This window comes from Neolamprologus brichardi, chromosome 2 (assembly GCF_056152115.1).
Source record: "Neolamprologus brichardi isolate AB-2024 chromosome 2, ASM5615211v1, whole genome shotgun sequence".
NCBI classification, from domain to species: domain Eukaryota; kingdom Metazoa; phylum Chordata; class Actinopteri; order Cichliformes; family Cichlidae; genus Neolamprologus; species Neolamprologus brichardi.
In genome coordinates this window covers 30,929,896-30,953,777 of record NC_142105.1, presented here as the reverse complement: position 1 = coordinate 30,953,777, position 23,882 = coordinate 30,929,896, and the positions used below count along the sequence as shown (strand labels likewise).

Sequence of the window (23,882 nt, the reverse complement as noted above, 5' to 3'; positions counted from 1 at the left end):
TTCATCTTGACATTGTGTTAACACACACCTGGAGGCTCCATACCAGCAAACTGCCAAAACCTCTGTTTTATAGAGATGCTTAGATTTTTATGAAGATCAATAAATCAAGTGCGTTTGATTAGCAGCACCTGGCAGCTATTTTAAGTCTTGATTCCTGTGAAAGCAGTTAGGGCATGCTGAGTTTTTCACGCTGCTTCTTGCATTTTGACCAAGTTTTTGTTAAATAAGTGACAACACAGAGTGAACGTCACGTTTTGTTGATTATCTGAGGTTATGCTTATCTAATTTTAGGACCAACTAAAGACCACACATTTAAATTTTATGCCCTAATGTGTAAAACCTTACAAGTTACAGCGAGAGGTGTCCTTTCCATTTACCATCAGAGTACATTATGCCTGCGTGACTTTGTTCTAACACTGCTGTAAAAATGAGCTATTCTGATTTTCACTTAAGAAAAGGTGCACCAGGATGTAGAAATACTGATCCAGTACAGGTTTTTTTAGTATGACTAATTCTCAAATGACTGTTGAAGTTGTCAAAACAGTGCATCATAGTTGACAGGATTTCGTTACTCTTGCACAACTAAAAGCACATGAATCATTCTTTATGGCACATGTGTCTACAATTTGATTTTGTCTTTAAAAATATTAAAAAATACTTTTTTATAAGATAAATTGTTTTATTCTCCAAAATTATATTAGAATTAGTTTGTTGTGTAAGTCGTGAGGTGCAGAATATTCCATCAAATCATAAAAAGCCAAGCTGTACACAAACGACATGGATAAGGAGTGGTCATTGTAATGTTTCCAGTTTCATGTTCATATTAAAGCAGCTTTCTTGTACCAAGGGTATCCATGAAAAGATACAAAAAGAAGCATGATCAGCTGATCGGTAAGGTGGCACAAGAGGTCATGACAACATACGGCCTCACAGAAACACTGTATCTACACCAAAGTACAAGGTGCACATATTTTGTATCAGAGCTGGAATGAATACTGTTCATGCTGTGTTGCTGCTTTTCTACAGGCTTTGCTTTCAACTGTGACTTTATTTTTCCACAACAGGAGTAAAGTCTGCTAAACTCATATGTTTGCGTTCCAGGTAAAACTACCATGAGGAGGGGTGGAATTTCCCACATCACCCACATGCCGTCCAGTTATTTCGCAGGTATAAACATCAGGTAAAACATATTTATTGAGCTCGACACGTACGCGCTCACCCAGTTAAATATTTGACAGGGGCAATAAGGAGGAGGAAGGATTAACACATGTAGGAGTGTGGTTGATGAAAGAAAGATGCACATGAATGAAGAGGATGGTTCTTCTTCTGTTAGAACGTAAGTGAGAGCATTATGTATGAGGTGGTGAGCATCGATGGGCAAACTTGCACAGCATGATGCCCTTACTACATACTGAACACAGTTATATGTCGTTTCACCTCTCCCCTTTTTTTTACTGACAGTTGAACTCGCATATCTTTCTGTTCTGTGTGAGTTTATGCAGTAAAAATGCAAATGCTCTTCTTTTTATTACATGCAAACAATTTAAAAAAAAGGGGGGGGGGGGGGCAGGGAATCCTTAGAAAAAAGAGAGTCTGGTACAGCAGGCATTCAAAATGTCACACAAGCGATTTTAAGTACAGTCCACTGATTCTGACAAATGGCAATAACTCACTCATTGACTCAAACTAGAGCGTGTTGATGAATAGATAAGCCCCCCCCCCGAAAGAATCGAAAATAATCTGGCATCAGATAGCCTCTTTCAGAATCATGCATGGGTCTTGTATATCTGCGCATTATACAGAAACTGCTGATGCATCCATACATAAATAAAGATGATGTTGCAGCTGACTAACTAGATACTTATTTTACCACTTTATAAGATTTGTCGATTAGGCCCATATAAAAGTAACGACATTATCATAAAAACAATCTGAAGCCACTTGTCACCTGTATGTGAGGAAGCTCCGGGCTGCGGCGCAGTGAGAGTTTACTGGAAATAGGCTCGTTTACAATAGGAGCAGATGATGAAACACAAAAAGTAATTCACATATATTCATATATAAATTATCTGAGGACTATTTAAATATATTATGTCGGTTAGTATTATCTTTTTTTTTCTTTTCTTTTTTTTTCCTGAGTACCTAGAAAAATCATAATCAGAAACTGGATGAGGCGTGGCCACACGCGGCGCAGACGCCGAAACGTTGTGCAGGTATTCTCTCACACTATCTTTCCTCTCTTTGACGGTACACCCCTTGCCCGTCCCTGTTCATGCACCCCATTTACATTCAGCCCACAGACTCACGGCAAGTAAAAGGGATGGTGGAAAGAGAGGGTGGCGACAGAGGGGCTTTTCCAAGACCGGCGCGTCTTTGCCATTTCGCAGCGTGCGAAGATCTCCATGACCTAGATTGACTGGTGAGTCGTTTTTAATTTGTCGGGAAGCTTGCCGCATGGGTTTCATTGCGGCAGACAGACAGAGAGACTGGTCTTTATTCCGAACGACGTTTTAAAATTAAATTTGCGCACACACTTCTCCGATCTTAGAAATATATAAGACATTACCTGCACAGGTACATAGTATGTATTATGCAAACTTTGTAGTGTTCAGAAGTGTTGTGTACAGAATGCAATAAGCTGCTGGAGTAAATGTGACAAATGTGAGCAAGCGCTACAGATCCAAGCGAGCACAAGAACGAACTCACAAGATGAAGTGCAAATGTAACTACAGTGGTTCACACAACTTCTGACTACATACTGTCACTACAGACGTGTGAACTTGGATTTATACAAACTGTTTATTGCATCAATCCAGAAGATGTTGAACACGAATTAGGCGTGTGTTCAATAGGACGCATGGTCAAGCACTTCCGTCAGCATCCACCCAAACAGTGACCTTCATGGACAGGTGTATAACATGTTGATATCTAGGTTAATTTTGGAAGAATATTTACATGGAGACAACGGCAGGGTAATAGGATCAGATCTAATTTTGCATCATTTTAAATGAGTGTCCTGATATATAGATGTTTTAAAAACAACAAGCACCTTATTCGTGTAAATCAGTGCGCAGGAAAGTGATTGAATATATCATTGTTTTCCCCTCCGGATTCAAAGGATGGCACAGGTTATGAACAAAGCCCCGTTGACCACACAGACTCTAAATCATTTTCCCTGTTGAGTCCTCTCTAAATCATTGACTTAGCATCAGTTCTACGGTTTCACTAAGCCACCACAAACATAGATTTCTCCTTGTGTAGTGGCATGCACCTGACTTTTTTGTCTTGTTTTAGTTTGTGAGCACTCAGCTAATATAATGAAGTCTGAGTTTGTCTTTCTGTTTATTGTTCAATCTTTTTGTCAGCATATTCCCCTATCCCTTTATCCTCGGTTTCCCCTGTTGTTCTTCTGAGGAGTTTTGGTTGTCTGTTTTCTCCCCGTACCATTGTGAGTCATGCTTTAGTTTGTGTGTGTGTACTATATTTTAATCCTAGATTAGTATTTGTGGCGTTTACTATTTTGTGCTGTTTCCTCAGTTATCTGTTTCTGCGTTTCTTTGCCAGTATATCTCTAATTTTTGAGTTTCACTTCCCCGTCCTGATTGTCTGATTGCCGTCACCTGTCTCTCCCGCATCAGCCTTCTTTTCTCATCATGTCATCTGTGTATTCCCCCTGTGATTTCTGATTATATTTCTAGTATTTATTTGATTCCCTCTTTGGCAATTGTCGGGTTTGTTATTTGCTTGTCTGTCAGAACTTAACATCAGCCATAAATAATAACACACAGTCTATGATTGTGACACTTCACAGTGAAGAACACTGAAAACCAGCAAAATGAACGGAACAGTTGGGACCATCCAACATTATTCCCATACTGTGTGAGAGACATGGGAAATATCAAATAATATCAAAGCATTTTAAACAGCACTTTTTCCAAGATGTGAGCAATAAAATCAAAACGCAAGACTAAAAAGAGATAGAAAAAATATATAATTAATATATATATTATATAATATAATTATATAATGAAATATTCAAGCTGAAAACAAAATGATGTCAGTGGAAACCAAATCAAAATCAGTTTTAATATTTTTCAAGCATTCTTGTTTTTGAGCAGTGCAAGATTGCACAACTGGCTGACCTATGTTTAAATCTATATGCGTCTTATTCATAACTTCTGCCAAAATTTTGTTCCTTTGTTGTGTTACTGTTGAACTGGGTTGCTGAGAGCTTATAAATCAGAAAAATTGCATTATTAGCCTTTTTTCCTGGATATAAATCGAAATAGAAATGATGAAGGGCGCAGGACAAGCTTGATGGCATAACTAATAAAGGAAGAAGTGCACAAATCTTTGTCCAAAAAGGAAATAAAACCTACATGAAAGATGAGCCAGCTCATAGACAGTGAGAGTGTGAAAGCAATAAGTGATAGTCTTTGTTTCTTTTTAATATTCTTCTTCTTTATAAACAATTACCTGAAAATTTCACCCCTCATCAGTTTTTTATTAATGGAGCATGCTCACATCACTCGTGTGCCTAATTACAGTTTACATTGTAACAGTGTAAACGTTGGTTAAACAAATTGGAAAGGTGTGTCTGACTGATATCATTAAATCTTCCAAACAATACAGGTGGCAGTGTGTGCTGTGGATTTCTTGGGGTTTATCCACTATGAGAGGATTTCCTTGTACTCTGAAGTGGAGCTTAGTATAAGGTTTAGAGCAGCAATTAAAATACCATAAAATAAACAACGATAGCTTCCAGTTACTATATTAGGCAGGGGCATGAAAAGGACAGTTTTAACTCGACCGTGACTTTCAGTTATCCTTTGAATTTAACAGTGACCTTTATGTTTCTTTAGTTACCTTGTCACAAACCGATGGCGTGGTTGGTCACATGTTACGGTTATTGCTCAATATTTAGCTCATAACTTCCTGGTAAAGCAAGTGTCTGTGGAGTGAAACAAGCCTTCTTACATTTCCATGTCACAATTAGACCTGTGGACCTGTCCAAACAGGCTCTTGTTGCCAACTGCGTCCTAATGCTGATTGCACTGTGCTATTTACTTTTACAGAATAACTAAGAGTGATAAGTCATTTTTAGGTTTCATTTTTACCACTCAAAGTTTATTGTGCACTTTCCCTGAACGTGTTTGTCATCTGGTACCTGTTTGGAAAAAACAAGATGAACAATTCAGGTGAAGAGATATTTTGGCAAAACTCCAGGGATCTAGTTCAACAAGGAAAAGTTGGCTGTGCACAATAGAAACCTTTATTGTTCAGCGTTTCAGTGGGTGACATTGTGTGTAAATTCCCATGTCTTTCAAGGAAGGGGACCAAAGCCTGACACAACTGTAGAGTGATAAGCCCCAACACGTTGACAAAAATCTTGCTGTGACCCGTTCACAGTTTACTTCACTTCAATGGAAAAGTGTCTGGCAATCGAAACCATTTTCATTTCTGTCAAAGTTTATGTCGTTTTCATTCTTTCCATTTGTAAACTATTTGTCGTCTTCACTTTATTTCCTCCACCCGCTCTCTGCGCATGGCCGTGCCTGTCACTGCGTCCAATAGTCTGACTTCACTCTCAGGCTGGTCTGTGCACCACTTTCAATACCCCGTGGTGTTGGCCATTGTAAATGCAGCCAGTTGCTATTTTAGACACAGGCTCTATTGAGGGGTGGGAGTTGGGGGGTGGTGGAGGGGGGGTTATTGAGCAGGGATTGCCTTAATACCCCAAAGAAAGTTTGCCCATCACCCCCTCATTTGCTTTCTGTCACAGTCGTCTTCTTCTTTCCCCTCCAGCACACAGGATTGGTGAGATCAATCAGCCCAAACTTCGTCACTGCATCCAGAGAAAAGCATTAGCTTCTTCAGTGTCCGCACAGCACAAAACCAGATCTGCACTTCCTACGCTTGTGGATGAGGAGAAATGTTGTCTCAAGTCTGTTTGTGCTGCCTGTTCTTCAGCAGGGGCTTTTATAGCTGCCGCTGGACGGAGTCAAGTAGTCGAAGGAGAAAGGTAGTTTTAATATCTGTTTTCTTCTTATGATAAGTCAGTTTTCCTTTATCTCTCTACAGGAGTGTGGAATGTTTAAATAACCATGTTTTATTTGATTTTTTTAGGGTTTTTTGTTTGGTTTATTTCCATTCAGCATAACCTTTATAAATCCCAGTAATCCGGGATTAAAAGTTTTGCCTGACTGAAATCTGAAATATAAAATGCTGCTTTATGAACTGTTGCATTGTGAACCTGATACTTTAATTGCAAAACAGTGATTGACAAATTGTTAGGAAATATAAACACAATAACCGACGTGGTGATTGCATTAAAAAAAAATTCATTTATGTGCCAAGAGAAACAAACAAACTCACAGGTCCTAACAAGCTGTGTACTTATATGAAAGGGAATAGGAGGATGCAGGAGCTCTAAATCTGTGAGGGAAATGACACTTGAGGTGTGCTGTTGGTGGTCATGGTGGTGGTTGGGAGGCGGTGGGGTTGTTTGCGCCGAGTTCTCACGACACAGTGCAGGGCAAAGCACTCAACCAATTATGAAAAAATGTTGGATTTGTTCCATTGTCTCACTTTGAGCTTCCATTGGAATTTGTGCACACATCGACACGCACGGGGGTAGCTCTCTGGACAACTACACAATTTTTTTTAAGGCTTCAAAAATGAAAACCAGTAATCAAGTTTTCCTCCTTTTCTTTTCATTTCAGTGCAGATGGTTGTCGCTCTTAGTTGTCACTTTGATGTCTCTGCTTTCCCTGTGCTGGTTGTATATTTGTTTTGCCATCTCTAATGACCAACAGAATGTTAACGAGTGAGTGACCACACACACACACACTGAATATTTGTCTTTGTTGATGTCCTTCCTTCTTTTAACGATGTGCTTCACCCTTATCAGGGTAATATTCAGGACACTGAAGACGTGGGTAAACTACTTCCTGGTAGTGGTGATCATTTCTGCAGTGCTGGCCAGCTACTGTGTCCTGCTGCTGGTAAGAATACAGTTTTGTCCGTTTACCACACAGGGGAACCAAATCTTGCTCCACATTCAAAGATCATTAAACCTAAGAATGAGAAGCCGCCATTTTTAAAATGTTCTCCAATGATTACAGCTCTTTGCCCTGATCCAAGTTGCCTCAGAGAAGCAACTCCACTTACACTGGCTCCATAAGGTAAGCATGCAAACATTTACCTGTCCAGTCTATAGTTTTATTAAAATCGTCTAATCTTATATTTGCTTATATTTGCAGATCATTTTCTGTTTTTGTGTAATATTCATCACAGCTTTGGCTTCAGGAGTAAGCATAAAGGGGAAGGAAGAATGGCCAACAGTTCTTACTCTACTCCAGGTAGAGTTAGAGTACTGACACTTTTTAGTTTTTTTTTTTTTAATGGCTCTAAGTGGTGTGATCACATGTGTTTGATGTCTGTGGCAACCTCTTGGCAGGCCACGGCTCCCTTCCTGCAGTTTGGTGCTGTTGGCGCGTTGACTCTGCTAAGCCCGTTTGTCTTTCGTCGCTTCCACCTGGCCAAAACACGTATGTGTCAGACCTAGTTTCGGCATGCACACAGACACAATTCAAAGGCAATTACATCATCCTTTTATATACACACTATTGTATCAAATATAATTAGAGGGCTAACACTGGAAACAAATGTACTGGTGAACTTTGAAGCTGAGGTTCATCTGACAGTCACTGGGAAACTGATTCTGCATGATGAGCATTAGTTCAATACACAAGAAAGATATACAAATGTATAAATATACATTTATAAATCGATATATTTAAATATAATAAAAGTCAATTCCTGCAGGGGAAAAATAAATAAAAAGGGCTTCTTTACAAATTCACGCTTGGAGCATTTTAAATATTTCAGTTCAGTTCTTTTTTATTTCAAACATATACATTCACCAACGTTTCATAAAATCATTCCATGCAGTTGTTTGAAAAGGAGTAGGCAGAAGTATATACTTATTTAGCCCCACCCCCTCAGGTTTACATCCTCATCATCTAAATTTGAACAACAAAAACGTTACAACGCCTTCAACTTAGAACATAACATCACAAAAAAAATATTTTCTCATGTTCAACTAAACTATATTTAGATTTGCTAATTTGCAGAAGAAAATAAACATCAGTTTGACTGCTGTCTTGGGTTAATTGCATTTTCTTCATTCTTATACTGATTTAAAATTTCTTTTTTGAGTTTTATTATTAACTGGTTTATATCACTACTGACCTTTATTTCGTCTTCTAACTCATTTCAGAATTTAACTCCCGCTATTGAAATAGACATCCGTTTCAATGTTGTTCTTACTCTTTGTAATTTTAAATTCCACTTCCCTCTAAAATTATACCTCCCTTCTCTTTCTAAGAACCATTTACTTATTTCGATTTGGAGCATCCCTTTCCTTGCCTTATATATTATTTGCACTGTTTTAAACTTCACCAGATCCTGGAATTTTATAGCTTGCGTATTTAAAGATTATTGTCTGACTTGTGTTTATTCCAGGATCTAAGATGGTCATTGCAGGGATGTTTCTAGTGGTCTCAGCAGCCATCTTCCTGTGTCCCCTGCTCATCCACTCTCCTTGTCTAATAGAAGTACAGGAACTACCTGAAAAACCAAAACTTATCGGCCACAGAGGCGCGCCGATGGTGAGCGTCTTGTTTTACTTGGCACCACCCTGCAAATAAACATTATATATTTATAGAGTGGTGACATTACACCTCTGGATAGAGCTGCTATTGTTGACAGATTGCAGTCATGTTCAAGTTTTTCAGTTGATTAAGACAAAGGAGCGTAGTTTAAAGAACGTTTAAAAACGCAGTTCAGTTCTTTGAGAAATATTTAATGCTAATATTATAAGCACAATCCATTTTCATATATTGTCAAATATAAAAAAGTCGACTGTCCCTGGCTCAGGTGTGAGCAAAGGTCCAGTCATGTGACGTCCTCATATGCCACGCTACTGTGCCCTTGTTAGTTTGCTTTGCTGCTGGGTCAATAATAAGCTCCATTTAACACCGCACACGGGGGTTGTCTGTGCTCACAGCGCTTTGGGGTAGGAAGGGCACTTAAGCACATCAGTGTGTCTCACCCATCTGTCCTCCCTGTGTTCAGCTGGCCCCAGAGAACACCGTGATGTCGTTCAACAGAAGCCTCGAGTGCGGCGTGATAGCCTTTGAAACGGACGTGCAGCTCAGGTACAATGAAAATGATTTACGCTCAGGAGGACTGACAGTTGCTTTCTTGAAAGAGGAATGTCTTTTTGCTTTTTCATGCGCACAAATATGACAGAAATGTATCACCGTGGATTACAGTCCTGCAAGTGGGGGCATGTCATTCTACTAATCACTTCAAATGTAGCAGTGATCTTTCTAAGCATGCTGTTTGGTTCTTGGGAAACATAACTAACTAATTATTACATTTTTAGAACATTATTTTCATCATTATTATTGTTGTCTTCATTGATAAATATGAAAAACTGATTATTTTGACTTCACAGATACTAAAATTTGTTTAACTCTTACTTAAATTTAGTAAAAATAGAACACCCTTCTTGATGCATGACCATGGACCTGACTTCTTGCTGAGAACGACAAATGTTAAAGACAAGTTTAACAGCTCCTCTTTCAATAAGAGCACTGACCTGACCTTCAAACAATTAGAGACTCTAAACGCAGGAGAACAGTTCCTCAAGGTAGTAATTGTGCTTTGATTTATGCGTGAGCGCACATTTGCCTGCAGAGGTTTATGTATTATCATGTGTCAGACTAAAGAAACGTGTGAAATTATCTGGCTTTGCAGAATGATCCTTACAGCACAGTGTCCCTGCTCTCACAAGAGGAGAAAGAAACAGCCAGGAAACAGACCATACCCTCCTTGCGAGACCTTCTTGAATTTGCGAAACAGCACAATACCTCAGTGATATTTGACCTGAAAAATAAAGAAACAGAAGAAATTGACACAAATGACACAGTAAAGACCATCTTAGAGTTTGGCATTCCTCAAAGTCTGGTAAGTCTACTCACTTGTATCAATTGCGGGATTCAAGCATTTCACGATCAAGCATATTTTGAAGAGTTTTTTTCTCCTTTTCATAGATTCTTTGGCTTCCTTCTAAAGAACGAGAAGTTGTAAAGAAGCAGGCCCCAGACTTTATCCAGGTTTATGAAAATGAAACGGATTTGGAAAAAAATAACGGGAGCCACCTAAATGTGAAATACAGCGAAATAAAAATGAAAACTATCAGGTAAGAAATAAATAGGTGGGTAAGAAATCTCAATATTATCTACAGTACATGTTGGTGCCAGGGGCCATGCACAGCGGTGTGTTAATTAAAGCTGCGTGTAGCATGCTGAGACACAGCTCTGACACTTAATATAGGGGCGTAGGATTGGCCTCCAGGATACAAGATTCAAATAATGTCCCAACCCAGGTGTTCTGTTCAATGGCTTAGCAAAATAACCATAGAAAATAAAAGGGAGGGGGCCTAAAGAATGAAATGCAGTGTAGCAACATGTTTTAAGAAGTCGCTGAAGCGCTTCACTGAGTGCAAAACAAACATCATGGCGTGGCCTTGCTACATGTCTTGCAAAAATAAAACTATTCCTGGGTTGCACAATTAATGCATAAGTACTACTCAAATATGTGTGACTTATTAGGGGTCATCAGGGATTTGTAATGTGCAGACTGGGCGTACATAAGTCATTATCCTTATCCTTGCACTCAACCACATTTTGTCATTTCATGTGTCTATATATATATATATATATATATATATATATATATATATATATATATATATATATATATATATATATATATATATGTATGTACACAAAATTTACGGTTCGGTTCGATACTTTGGTGTCACGTTTGATATTTTTTCGATACAAAAAAATGTTCATGCTTTTTTAATTTGTCATTTATTAAAATTATAAATATATATTTTAACTCAAACGTACAGTTTTTAAATTTAATGTTGCTGAAACAACAAAGGGATAAAATAATAAATCTATCTGATTGAGAAATCACTCATCTTTGGAAAAGAGTTTATTACAGAGAAATGGCTCTTTCCAAAATAAAAGCTGTACTATACGCTTCTTCTGGGCTATATTCTCAGCAGCATGTTAAACATATCAGGTCCCCATAAGGAGAATCATGTGCTAACGGCTGTCTAAATGACTCGGGTAAAGTTTGTAGCATGTGCTTGTTGTTTTTGTCTGCTTCCACTTGTCTTTGCACTAGGATGATGTCAGAGTAAATGTGCAGTCATATTCGTTGTGTTCCCACTAGTGCTGTCAGCGTTAATCTGAAATGAGATGAAATCTCCTTTAACGAGCTACCGCGGATCGCCCGTGCGTGGGGCTGGACGGCATCAACACGAGCAAACTGCGCTAACACACTAGTTCCCACCATGTAATTGAGCATTGCTTGGCACATCCGACATACTGTTTTACTTTTGTCCATGACGCGCTTACCTTCAGGGTCATGCTTCACACGAAGACCAAAATAGTTCCAAAGGCGAGATCTGAATGAGGGTGGGGGAGGTTCAATTTGCCATGTTGCAACGAGCTTAGCTTCTGTCTTGCTAGCTTGCGTTGGGCTCAGTGGATCTGTGCTCGACAGTGCAGCCTAGGCGGAGTAGTCGAACACAGATCCACTGAGCTCTCAACACAGACAGCATCGTCAGAAGAAAAGTTGATAAAATAAATAAAAGATTTTGTATTATTCGATACATATGCGTACCGAACCGAAAGCACTGTATCGAACGGTTCAATATCGATACGAGTATTGTTGCACCCCTAATATATATATATATATATATATACACACACACAGGAAGGTTTTCTGCATTTTTGATGCACAGTCTACGCTCATGTATACACTCATCTACAGAGTTTTGAGAAAGCTGAATAAATAAGCAGAGAAGCACAGTGAATGGGGGTGCCTCCACATGGCTGCACTGCATTGTAACAGTTAACATTCAATCATGTCTAAAGATGCTGAGCAGTCCCATTTAAATATGATTATGTAACAAGAGAGCAAGAGAATGGCATATAATGATTGGGCATTAGTTTGACATACAAGGAGTCAGAAATGACTGAGAACGCCTGTGCAGGACGTGCTCAGACTGTTTCTGCAAAAACAGCCTGTTTGTAATTACAAAGGGAGTAATATTACAGCAGGTTTGCAGAGCTTAAACCTCTAATCACAAAGATAAATGGTCAACGAAGCATTTAATTGGCTTTGGTTGACAGGTATTAGCGATACAGTTAAATGAATCATGCTTCGCCATATTGAGAAGTGCACATTTGTCATACATCAAAAGACTTTTACAAGGAAGGGTCAATGAGTAATCGCTTTTATCCTCTGCTGAAGCATTCCGGGTAGAAGTGGACTTTTCCAGGATGGCAATGCTCCAAAGATTAAGGCTTAAGCTATCACTAAGTAGCTCAAGTATCAAATGGGAATCCTAGGATATAGCCACCAGATCTTATTTATGATCTATGAGAGATGTTGGATGTTTTTCATGCAGTCCTCCAGTCATCTCCAGAGACTTTGAGAGTTAACTTTCCTACCTCATCCATGCATTTACCAATATGCACATGCATAGCAATCGATACCTGTCTTACAGTTTCACATATTTCTCCGTGCTTCTTTTAAGTACTCTGTAATCTCTCAAAATTCTTCTTGTTCACTTCTAAACGATGTGCTTGTCTTCGTATTTGACAGCGACCTTCGCAAACGAAACATTACAGTGAACCTGTACGTGGTTAATGAGCGCTGGCTGTTCTCTATGCTGTGGTGTGCAGGAGCCAGCTCTGTCACTACCAACGCCTGCCACCTCCTAAAAGAAATGGAGCGCCCTGACTGGGTCATGGTGAGCAATGCAGTACTGGGCGTTTTACTGTTTATTTCATTATGATGCAAGAAATATTATCATTTCAAGATTTTGGATGTGGCGCTCACATCTTCGTCGCAGTGTTTCCCAGGATTTGTGACACACTTTGAACATGTTTGTGTTTCAGTCACGCTCTACATACCTGATAACATGGATTTTAGTGGATATATCATCTGCTCTTGTGATGATGGCACTCTTTCACTGGTAAGAACAGAGGTTTAGTCTACAAATCTGTATAAAAATGAGGAGGAAAGTTAACAAGCTGACTAACCAATGTCTCTCTTCCACATAGGACAAAACACAGTCTTTGCCATAATGCAGGTACTGTATCAATATCATGTTTGTTTTTGCCATTGAATATTTGACATTTAAGTTTAAAAAATAAAATGATGATCACTGGTTATCTTCACCTTTATTGGCAAACCTATAAAACAAACAATGATTTCATCAATAACTCACAGACAACAATAGAAAAACACAAGTTGTCAAGCTATATGTGATTACAGCCTGGGTGTAAATAATAGAAATCTTTCCAAGGTGTTACCAAGAGAAATTTAACACTAATAATGCTTTTATTGATTAGTAAGACACATTTTAGATTGCCAGGTAGCAAAATGATCTTATCTCAACCATTGGACCTTTCTCTCTTTACTATGTGGTTAATTTAAATATCTAACATTTGCAACAGCAGATAGGAATGTAAAAGAATTGTGTAAAGAAATCCCTGGCATGGCTTTGCTGAAAGTGAAACACAAAGGAAAGCACCATTATAAAACCACCAAAAGCAAATAGAAAGTATATCACATGATAGCTAACCTGACAGCTTGAATGTTCTATTTTATAACATCACATAATAATGTATCCCTTGTTTGTTGTGACAGATGGACCGAGCAATGAAAATGAGCAGGAAGTCTTCCTGTCTTCCAGATGTTTCAGTCTTGAAGTTCACAATCACAGCCTTTACTGAACTAACATCGGGGTTTGGACTTAAATCGGGAGGACAGCAAGTTAATGTGAACTCACATGCACTGTTTTATAAAAATTATGCAGGCCATAATGTTGTTGTTGTTTGTTTTACATATCAGTATGATGCCAGTATACACAGTTTTGGTGTGTGGGGGTGTGTGTGTTTGACAATGAGAGAGAAAGCTAGTTACACAGGTTTATCTTTCAATGTTTTTTTTTTTAAATACTTGTTTGTTCTTTTGCTACTACTGACAGTTTGATGAAACTATATGACATGGTGTGTAGATCTGAATTACTTTTTGCATTTTATTACATTGATTTGTATCCACTGTGTAAAAAAAATACTACTGCATTAAATAAACATTTGTAATCTGAGCCAACGTTAATAAAACTATATTTTTTATGGTAACTTGTGTCGCTTTATTTCAGCATCTACTGAACACGAAGGTAAAAATTTTAATTTTGAATAAACAGGTGACATATCGAAAAAATCGTTTTAACAATTGTGATTTATATTTAATAAAATCAGCACATTAGAAAAGCTGTTAAAGTTGGACACAGATAGTTGTGGCTGGAGCATTAAGAATGAACTGTTTATATAACGGAGGTGCTTCATACCAGCTCCATCTCAGACTTTACAGGCCTCAGTTAGCATGTTAAATGTTAAAGTTTGTGACAGTCCAATTGGAAAGTAATGAACAAGTATGGCTTGTTTGCAAGGGCTGGCACAGGAAAGACTTGCTTATGTACAAAGAACATGTTAGCAGGACTTAGATCTGTAAATTTGCATCTAAAAAAACAAAAGACACTGCGAACAATCACCTTTGGACAGATCAGGCCAAAGTGGAGATGATTGGCCACAATGAACACCTTATACCAACTGTCAAGCACGGTGGTGGATGGGTGATAATTTGGATTTATTTTGTAGCCCAAGACCTGAGCTTCTTGTAGTCATTGAGTGGACCATAAATTCCTATATACATCAATGTGTCTGACAGCTAAAGCTTGGCCAAAACTGGGTCACGCAACAGGGTAATGATCACAAGCATAGCAGCAAATCTACAACAGAATATCTGAAAAAGAAAAGCAAAAGTGTTTCAGAGGCCCAGTTAAAGTTCGAACCTAAATCTGACTGAAATGCTGCGACGGGAGCTTAAGAGAGCTGACGAATGAACCCATCTCTAACGTTTCCCACCATGCTGCAAGAGACTGATAAGGTCAGATATAGGGATGCAACGATACCAATTTTTTCAAACCGATACGATACCGATACTTGGATCTGAGTACTTACCGATACTGAGTACAAAAACCGATACTTCTACCACACACACAAATGAAATGAATTGGAAGACAGGTTTTATTTTATTCTCTGCCGATAAAAAATAAAATCGTAATAAAAATAACCACAAAAAAAATTTCAAGTGAAAAATAAGCACTTCTGTTAAATTATTGCGGAGTCTCCACATTGTAATTTAACAAAATATCACTGAACTATTGGCACTGTCTCGAGCTTTCAGAATAATAAATAAACACTTCTGTTTGGAATAAAATAAATACAAATTAGGTTTGAGAATAAAATAAACTTATTGCAGAGTGTCCAAGTTCATATCGCGGCTCGAGTATGCTGAGAAGACCGTTCAATCCTATGCTTTCCATGACCGGCATTGGCTGGTCATCCAGAGAAATAAAATGAGTCAGAGCCTCTGTTATTTTAACTGCCCGTGGATTTTCTCTTGACATTTTTCATCACTTTTCCAAAACCTGAGTTAAAGTTGGCTGTTCCACACTGCTGACATTTTGCTTAGCCTAGCTACAGCAGCCTCCAGTTTCTCTTTTTTATCTGGAGCCGCCAGTCTCACTCGCCTAACCCTGTGCCTGTTTAGCGCGGGATGTCCCCCTAGTGACCAATCTAAAAAACTACAACAGAAATGACAAGCCACCCTCTGACTAATGAAATAAGTTGGTATCGGTTCATGGTATCGGTTAACTTTTACGAGTATGAGTACACACACATTTTACAGTATCGGCCCCAATACCCGATACCAGTATCGGTATCGGTGCATGCCTAGTCAGATATAATGCTTCAGTGTTTTATCTCAAGCAGTTTTTTTTCATTAAATAATGACAGTGTAGCATGTCTTAGGGTCTGTCCACCTAATTTAAAAACTGGATCATTTCTATTATGTCCTGACATGTAAAACCATAGAGCTGACAGCTGGTGTACTTTCTTTCATACATGACTGAATCTGATCAATAGATTATATTTTGTACAGTTGAAACGTTTCTCTGAGGTCTTCCTGTTTTCCACCTGCCCAGTAGCTCTATTTTCCGCACCCTGAACATCTCTTCTCTGCACAAGTCCAAAACACGTCTGCATAGTGTCCTTTTCCTTTAACGACGGACTCCCAGCACCACCTTATCGCACCACAAGATGTCACCAACTACAAAAAAATCGAGAAACAGGCGCCTTACCAGATAAACATGCAACGAGGGATAAAAACGGCTTAAATAACACGCTGATCATTACTAGCGATGTCATGTGCTGAAGCTATCTGCAGGTGTCAGTGTTTAAAGCGTTAATACTGACGGTGCAAATGGGCCCGCTATGGCCGGACCGGCGGGCCTTCTCCACGGAGGCGAGGCGTGTGTGAGAGAGGGGAGGAGGAACGTGAACATGTCACGCTCTGGAGCCGTTTTGCCCCCCCAAAAAAGAAAACTTCTGGAAAAGTTGACATGAAGTAAACAGTCTTTGCTTTTTCACATCTTAACCTCAGTCAGTGGGTGTGGACCACACTGCGGGACCGCTGCAGCGACACTTCAACAGACTGGGAGTGTCAGCGACTGGATTTAAAAAAAAAAAAAATCTGTTGCGAGGAAGGAGCGACAGTTATAAATTTATCCGAGACTATCGCAGTTATTATTCTTGCTTCTTAAATCCTCAAAACACCCCGAAATTATAACTTATGTGACTTTCCAAGTCGGCCACATGATGGTGCATAAATATGGTGAGTACCGTTCATGTAACGTTATATCTTTTTTTCCCCCCACGTGTCACATTTTTTTCTTATATACTCGGGTAAAGTTAAAGTTTTTAGGTTAATGCCAGCTCATTACGCCATCAAAGTTATTGCGCGGCTTTTCGACGTCCCACGAACCTCCGCTGTAATCCCCTCGAGAAACCAGACTGTTGTTTTAGCCCTCAGGGAATGAGAAAGTTAAGAGTAAGTGGAAATTGTCAGCTTCCGTACCGTTGTTATTATTGTTGTTGTTGTTGTTTTCTGAGATGTTTTTCTCCTACTCGATCATAATGTTCAGGATTAGGTAGGAAACTGTGAAGTAGTAGATTTACCTTCGTGATGTGCATCAACCCTGCATTCTGTGCTCCTCACCACCCACCGGGTTCAACAACCAGCTGCACAGTCCTGATGGGAAAGAGAGAAATGCCTTTAAAGTGCTCTGCAGGAGACTATAACAGGCAGCAGCAGTGATGCGTTTAGTTTAAAAAATAAAAGGAGAAATCTTCCGTATTTATCCGTGTTTTTCCGTATTTATTTAAATTCTTATAACAGTGTGTCTCTGTGCAAAGAAAAGCAGTAGTGGCAGTATTGTTGGCTACATGTATTTACATTTAGTAATAGTTTAATTAGAGCTAAAATAAAGAGGTAAGTTTAGAGTAGTCTGGAATTTTTGTATGAGCTGATTAATTGCTGACATTTTTGAAAATTGCAACTCCAGGAATGTCTTTTTCTAGCCTCTCAAACGGGATACAGGTTCATAACACTGTTATTTCATTTCCCCTGTCTCTGTGTGGCTTTGCTGCTGCTGTTGTTCTGAGACATGTATTTATTTTGTGAGGCAGACACAGCTAGGGCGGTGAGGCTGCTCAAGCAGTACCAGTCCAACCTGACCAGTCCAGAGGAACAGGCCTTGAAGACCAGCGTGGGCAAAGTGTCTTCCATCTTGGGCAGCCAGCTGTTTCAAGCCCTTCTCGGTAAGCTTGTTCTGAAGAAGAGAGTCTTTCGAAACTTTTCCCTCTAGCTCATGTTGCATCAGACATTTCTCAGGATGTCCTTTCCAAACAACGCTTCCTCTTCGTGTGCCTATCTTCTTAAGTATGGGAGGTATTTTTCTTCTTGATCTCCTTTAATTTACTGCGCACTGTTGCCACACACTATCAGTATTAGATTTAGTGCAGCTCGTGTAGTTTGATTTGCGTGGCCGTGTGATTGGCTGAAGGCTGACACAGGATGGAGACGGGGTCAGGTTGTATTAATTTGTATGGGAAGTTAACTGAGTCTAAATGTTTGCCAATTAAGTCTTATGAAAGAGGCCTTTCAGTCTGCCTCACAAAGGTTTGCTGTTTAACCACCTCTGTAGCATACTCGGATTGTAATAAAATCCCATTAAAGCCACGCTCAACTCAGTCTATCTATAGACTGTGCTGTTTTAAACTCTGACCTGTCACACTGTTGAAACACAATTCCTCCTTTCAGTTTTACAAAAATAGGCACATTTATGTCTCATAAAACTGTATCAGCAGAGTATAGATCATAAAGTCAGAAAACTTTATTCACTTCATGGTGTAACTGTGTAATGTAACTGTGTGTTTGCTAATAGTGAATCATGAGTTAATGTTAGTTGTAACCAGCTACACCTCCATGACAAGCTGAGTGTGGTGTGTTTTGTGTTTTTGGAAATGAGCCTGTGTGAACCTTATCCTCACTTCCTTTTAGAGCAGATAAGGCACATTACTTCAGTTTAGCAAATGGTTGAGTGGTCCTTCTAATTACCACAGCCATGTTATAATGATGCTTGCCCCTGGGTCTGCTATTGCTTCTGCTGACCCACTGCTGCTTCTTTGCTGGGGATCTAAGGGGGGAAGGGCGGCTATGACTCAGGCAGCAGTTAAAAACGATACGGTGTGGCTCGTTCTGCTAATGATGTATACTGAAGGGAGTTTAAGGTATACTTTCTTGCGCTGACTGATGAACCCTTTAAACATAAAGATAAAATGCATTGCTCTTTTTGCGTCTCGTCAAAGGTAAGGGGCTCATTATAGAGACTAATTTGTTGTACCTCATCACCCAGAGTCCACATTTTAAGACCAAATGAGTTGTTAAGTCTCATTTGAAAGGTTTCTAAAAATGTAGGCTGGAGCAAATACAGTTCGTTTTTGTACGCCACCACGGTGGATAGAACCATAAAAATGGGACTGAGTTTGCATGAATGGTTTAGGAAGTGGAGAATTTAAAAAAGAATATGTAGTCCCTCATTTTCAGAGGCTCAATTTGCACCGTGAAGCTCTGTGGGATTGGCAGCATTTGCAGCATTTGATTGGATCTGAGCAGAGAGTGTAGCCCTGTATGCTGAAGAATTCATCCTTCTGCTTCTATCAGGAGTCACATCATCAGTAAACACCAGTGACCTGGTTCCACTGGCAACCATACATGCCCATGCCATAAAATTGCTCCAATCATGACGTCCGATGACGTGATTTGCTTCTCTCCTTACGCATACATTTCTATTCCCATCATTTTTGCACAAAGTAATCTTCATTCATCCATCTCCTAAGATTTTCTCAGCAGGCTCTTTTAGGTGATTCCTGGACAGGTCTAATTTCCTCTTCTTGTTCTTGGGTTTGCATCTTGTTGTAAACTCTTTGCATTTCCATTCATGAAGGCATCTAACAATTGCATATATTAATAATGATACACGCAGCTTATCAAGAGTTTTCTTGACTTGGTTAGATGTTATGTCACTTGCACTGACATCTCCTTGGACCTTGTGTTTAAAATTGTAGTGAAAAGCTATAAAATACAAATTCAGTCCACCGTTGAGGTGTACGAAGGTAAAACTAGAATGTTTGTGTCTTTCTCCAACAAATCATGGATCTAAACGTAACCGGTGTTGCCTTTATGTGCTGTTAAGTGCTTGATTGATCTTTGCCAGTATGTGTTGGCCTTTGCCAGACATTTATAAGATATTATGTGTAACAAAATCTCAAGTGCAGTATCAGCTGCTTGGTTTTGACTCTTATGAAAAAAACACCCACACCTGAGTGAAGCTGTTGTGACGCCGTTATCAATTCTGTTTCTGATTGCTGTGTTTTGGTTTACTGGGCATTCACGGGGTTTCTGCCTTAATGCCAAATGTTTTATTATCTCTTCAGTCTGAACAAATTGTCAAACAAAATGTTGTAAAAAAAAAAAAAAAAAAAAAAGACGACTTGCTTGTGGTTCATGTATAAAAGAGTTTGTCATCATTGTTTTGCAATGTGCAAATGACAGAAAATCGATGTGTGTGTGTGTGTGTGTGGGGGGGGGGGGCTGTCCACGTTCATAAAAGGAATCGATAAGCTCTTAGGAGCTCGAATCAGCAGCAGCGGCAGCAGCATGTCAATCACAACGTGTAACAGATGAAGAGAAGCAATTGAAATACTTGCTTTTAATCTGATGCACTGATTGCAAGAAGTCTATCATGCTTCAGAGTCAAATGTTCTTGTGCTGTAATGTGTTGGGCTGTTAGACGTTATTAAAACAGTCCAACTTAAGGAAATGTATGAATTGTAACCGACTAAGTGCATACATCATAAATGAATCATAATCTTACTTAATGTTGCATATATGTATGAAATGCTATGACGATAACCGCTGAAATTGTCTGTAGATACTGATGTTCTCTTGAGTCTCAAAAGATTTTTTTATCCATACTCACTGAGTTTAGGGATTAAAAGTTTCTTGCACTTTGGTGCAGGCTTAAATATGCAGTTGGGGTTTTTTTCATCACAATGAAATAACTGTTGATTGCACAGTTTAGTGGCTTTATGGTAAATGGTAAATGGCCTGCATTTGTATAGCGCTTTTCTAGTCCCTAAGAACCCCAAACGCTTCACACTACATTCAGTCATTCACACATTCACGATGCCCTGGGGCGCACTGACAGAGGCGAGGCTGCCGGACACTGGCGCCACCGGGCCCTCTGACCACCACCAGTAGGCAACGGGTGAAGTGTCTTGCCCAAGGACACAACGACCGAGACTGTCCAAGCCGGGGCTCGAACCGGCAACCTTCCAATTACAAGACGAACTCCCAACTCTTGAGCCACGGTCGCCTTATATTAATGACACCACTGGTTTGCATCGAGGCTACAATGTTGCAAGCCTTAGTGCTCTTTACTCGTTTTGTTCCCTACTGAAGATCAGCCTGTAGCCGCTGGGTGGAGGTTTAGTGTCATTCAGGGTTCTTCTCTACCTTTGGATTAGCATGCTGTCTGTGCAGATGTTTGCAAAGAGCTAATGTTGTGCTAGCAACATCAGCTCTTGTTGTGCTAGCAACATCAGCTTTTTTGGTTCTTTTCCTGCACCTTGGCTCATGTGATGAGTCACATGATCAATAGTAGTTCAACGACCCTCTTAAGAGACAACGGCAAGTAGGGTTTACCTGGGACTCTCCACCATTTGGTTGTTGGAACTGAAGAAGCATCTTCACGAAACTTAAAGAAATCCAGTCACTTTCTTTCCAAGCTCTTTAGATTATTATGAACTGAACGACCCCAACCTACACAGACATAATGAAACTACTTCTGTCCTGAATGCAGTTTGCACTTTACAGTTGTGCTGCTACCATAAATGGTAATGTGATTACAGTAATGTGTTACTTTGTACTGGATAGATGTCACCATTTTGTTAGAATGCTAACCAAAGCTATTGAACTTGGTTAACTTGTTAAAAAATCACCCTAAAGTCACCAAAAAACCCCATTTGGTTACTGACCATTTCTCCAGGTATTAGTGGACATTTGACCATGCACTGTTTTAATGTAATCAACCTGAAATCAGATCTAATGTATTTTATTATTTATTGAGGTGAGGGAGACCCGGAGAGGATTAGCTTTCAGGATTCCAAACATTCCTCCCAAAGAATGTTCAATCAGGGCCGAGCCTGAGGCCGACAGGAAAATAAATTGTTCTAGGCTCCCATGCGAGCCTCTTCCAGGCCGTCCTGGCTCTCTGGACCATCTGCACAATGTGTGAGGGTAGAAGAAGAAGAAGAGCCCTCTGGTCGCTGTGTCTCAGGTGAATGGTTGAAGAAGACTGGCCCCTCATTCAACATGTGGTTCTCATCAGTGCAGGCGGAGTGGAAGAGCAGCCGGTTCATAGCACTAATAGGAATACAGTGCAGTATAAACATTACTCATCCTCTTATCCGCTCCTGTTGTGTTTGCCTTCACATGCTCAGGGCCATGTGAACTGGTTCATATGGGCCATTTAGTCTAATGGTGGGATGAAATCTTCTGGAGCAGGGACCGTGTTGTTCAGAAGAGATGAAAGACTTCAGACTCTAAAGAAATTGATGCGTAGTAAAGTATTCTGTCTTTACAGATACTCTGCGGGAAGTAAAGAGGTATTGCACGTCACGTGGGAAGGTTCAGCGTTCATCCATTTGGATGTCAGCATGGCTGCACAGTCACAAACAAAGGTTGCCTTAACTGCGCATCTACCCTTTTGTTCCAACGTACAAACATACAGTGGGGAGCACGGGGTGCTGCTCGCTGTGAGTTGGGGCAAACATACAGGCCGACACACTTTCAATTACAGCGGAGCCTAAATTCCTGGGGAATATTTCATTTAAACAGCGACAAGGGAGGGAATTGTTTGCCCTGCCTTAAAACTGTGACCTAGTTTCCTGTCAATGTGTTGCTCTGGTGAGCAGTGGGTTGCTCATCATCATGTAAAGAACCAGGGGCACTGTCTTTTTTTTGTTTGTGATTCAACCAGGCAGGAAGTACAGAGATGATGTCAGTCTAATTAAATAGGTACATGACAAAAAGAAGAGGCCTGTAATGCACCGATCATGCATGCAGATATTTTGGAGGACTGTGGATGGGGGGGGGGAGAGAAATGCGGGAAAACCCCTTTAAACTGTGACAAAAAAAGCTTTCGACCAGACGCCCCAAAATAGACCCAGAAATCGGTCCTGTGAAAGAGACTTCTGGTCTGGATTGTGTGTTGTGTTTTATGGTCAGGAATTTATGTGGTCTGTGAGGGTTGGAGCAGTTCAACGATTTCTTTTTTTTACTTTGTTTGGAAGGTCACTGAAGTGGAAAAAAGAGAAAGCCCCGTACGAAGTGTGCCTGTGAATCCTGATCTCAGAACACTTCAAGATGTGATTGAGCACCTTTCTCTCACTTGTTAACTCTGCCAAAAATAGATGAGTGATGTAATTAGAAGTGTTAGAGTGTGAGAAACAAGCCAGGTGTCCAAGATGCAGCTGAAGCATGGCCTGCAAAACTTAACCAAACTAATGTTTTTCAAGATTTAATCAAGGCTGAACTTACCGGTACTTCTTAAATACATAGACAGGTGGACATTCATTAGTTTGTGCTCCTACATTTTGAAGCCTCAAGTTGAGTGTTTTGGCCTTAACCATCTACCATAATCATAAACTATGTCAAAACTATAAAAGGACTCGCTGAGGTTTTCAATCAAGGCAGCAGCATAGCTATTTTCTCTTAGAATGTACCCAGTCAGGCTGATATCTGCAACCAGTTGTCCCTTGTCGACCATTAGGAAGAATGCACTACAGAAAAAGAGTTTAAGTCTGCTGTTCCTAATGGTGGACAGAATGGTTTGCTCCTTAGAAAGGGTGGGGGAGGAGGCCGGTGAAGCTGCTGCTCACCTCAGGGTCTCAGCAGGGGCCTCGGGCCTCATTTTCTCTTGATTGTTCACCTTTGTCTAAAGTTTATTTATGCTTTAATGCACCTAGCCCATCTTAAAATTGAGGCAAAAGACAACACATGTAAAGATGAGCTCGAGTTCAAATGAAACTGCCGTAAGCTTGAAGGCTGCTATTAGAATCAGAATCAGAGAAACTTTATTAATCCCAGAGGGAAATTGAGTTTTAGAATATCAGGATCCTCCAGCTTGAGTTAATGTCAAAAGAGTGACACTGAGCCATTTTCTGTGCCTCCTTAACAAAGTCAAGAGGGTACTA

The 23,882-nt window shown here is 39.8% G+C and overlaps 2 protein-coding genes across 2 annotated transcripts in view; both read left to right on the top strand.

The window, feature by feature from the left end:
• Positions 1-2,217: 2,217 nt before the first annotated feature.
• On the top strand, positions 2,218-14,300 carry gdpd2 (glycerophosphodiester phosphodiesterase domain containing 2). The gene is made up of 16 exons (XM_006781248.3): positions 2,218-2,419; positions 5,806-6,022; positions 6,723-6,826; positions 6,911-7,004; positions 7,125-7,184; positions 7,263-7,361; positions 7,460-7,550; positions 8,527-8,672; positions 9,139-9,221; positions 9,559-9,718; positions 9,826-10,035; positions 10,122-10,270; positions 12,757-12,904; positions 13,053-13,129; positions 13,218-13,246; positions 13,807-14,300. Exons 2-16 carry the CDS (start codon positions 5,933-5,935, stop codon positions 13,890-13,892), a joined length of 1,626 nt encoding a protein of 541 aa, XP_006781311.1. The 5' UTR covers positions 2,218-2,419; positions 5,806-5,932; the 3' UTR covers positions 13,893-14,300.
• Positions 14,301-16,556: 2,256 nt separating this feature from the next.
• Positions 16,557-23,882, top strand: part of dlg3 (discs, large homolog 3 (Drosophila)) — an 87,620-nt gene continuing 80,294 nt past the window's right edge. The window contains exons 1-2 of the mRNA XM_087850986.1: positions 16,557-16,896; positions 17,751-17,882. Coding sequence (XP_087707112.1) covers positions 16,878-16,896; positions 17,751-17,882 — 151 coding nt within the window. The 5' untranslated portion in view covers positions 16,557-16,877. The remainder of the gene's footprint in view (positions 16,897-17,750; positions 17,883-23,882) is intronic.

Bases quoted from the DNA above. Each gene is read 5' to 3' on its own strand.
- gdpd2 (XM_006781248.3), top strand. From the start codon at position 5,933: ATGTTGTCTCAAGTCTGTTTGTGCTGCCTGTTCTTCAGCAGGGGCTTT. The intron at 9,719-9,825 runs GTAGTAATTGTG...CTGGCTTTGCAG, and splicing joins CAGGAGAACAGTTCCTCAAG to AATGATCCTTACAGCACAGT. The intron at 10,271-12,756 runs GTAAGAAATAAA...CGTATTTGACAG, and splicing joins ATAAAAATGAAAACTATCAG to CGACCTTCGCAAACGAAACA.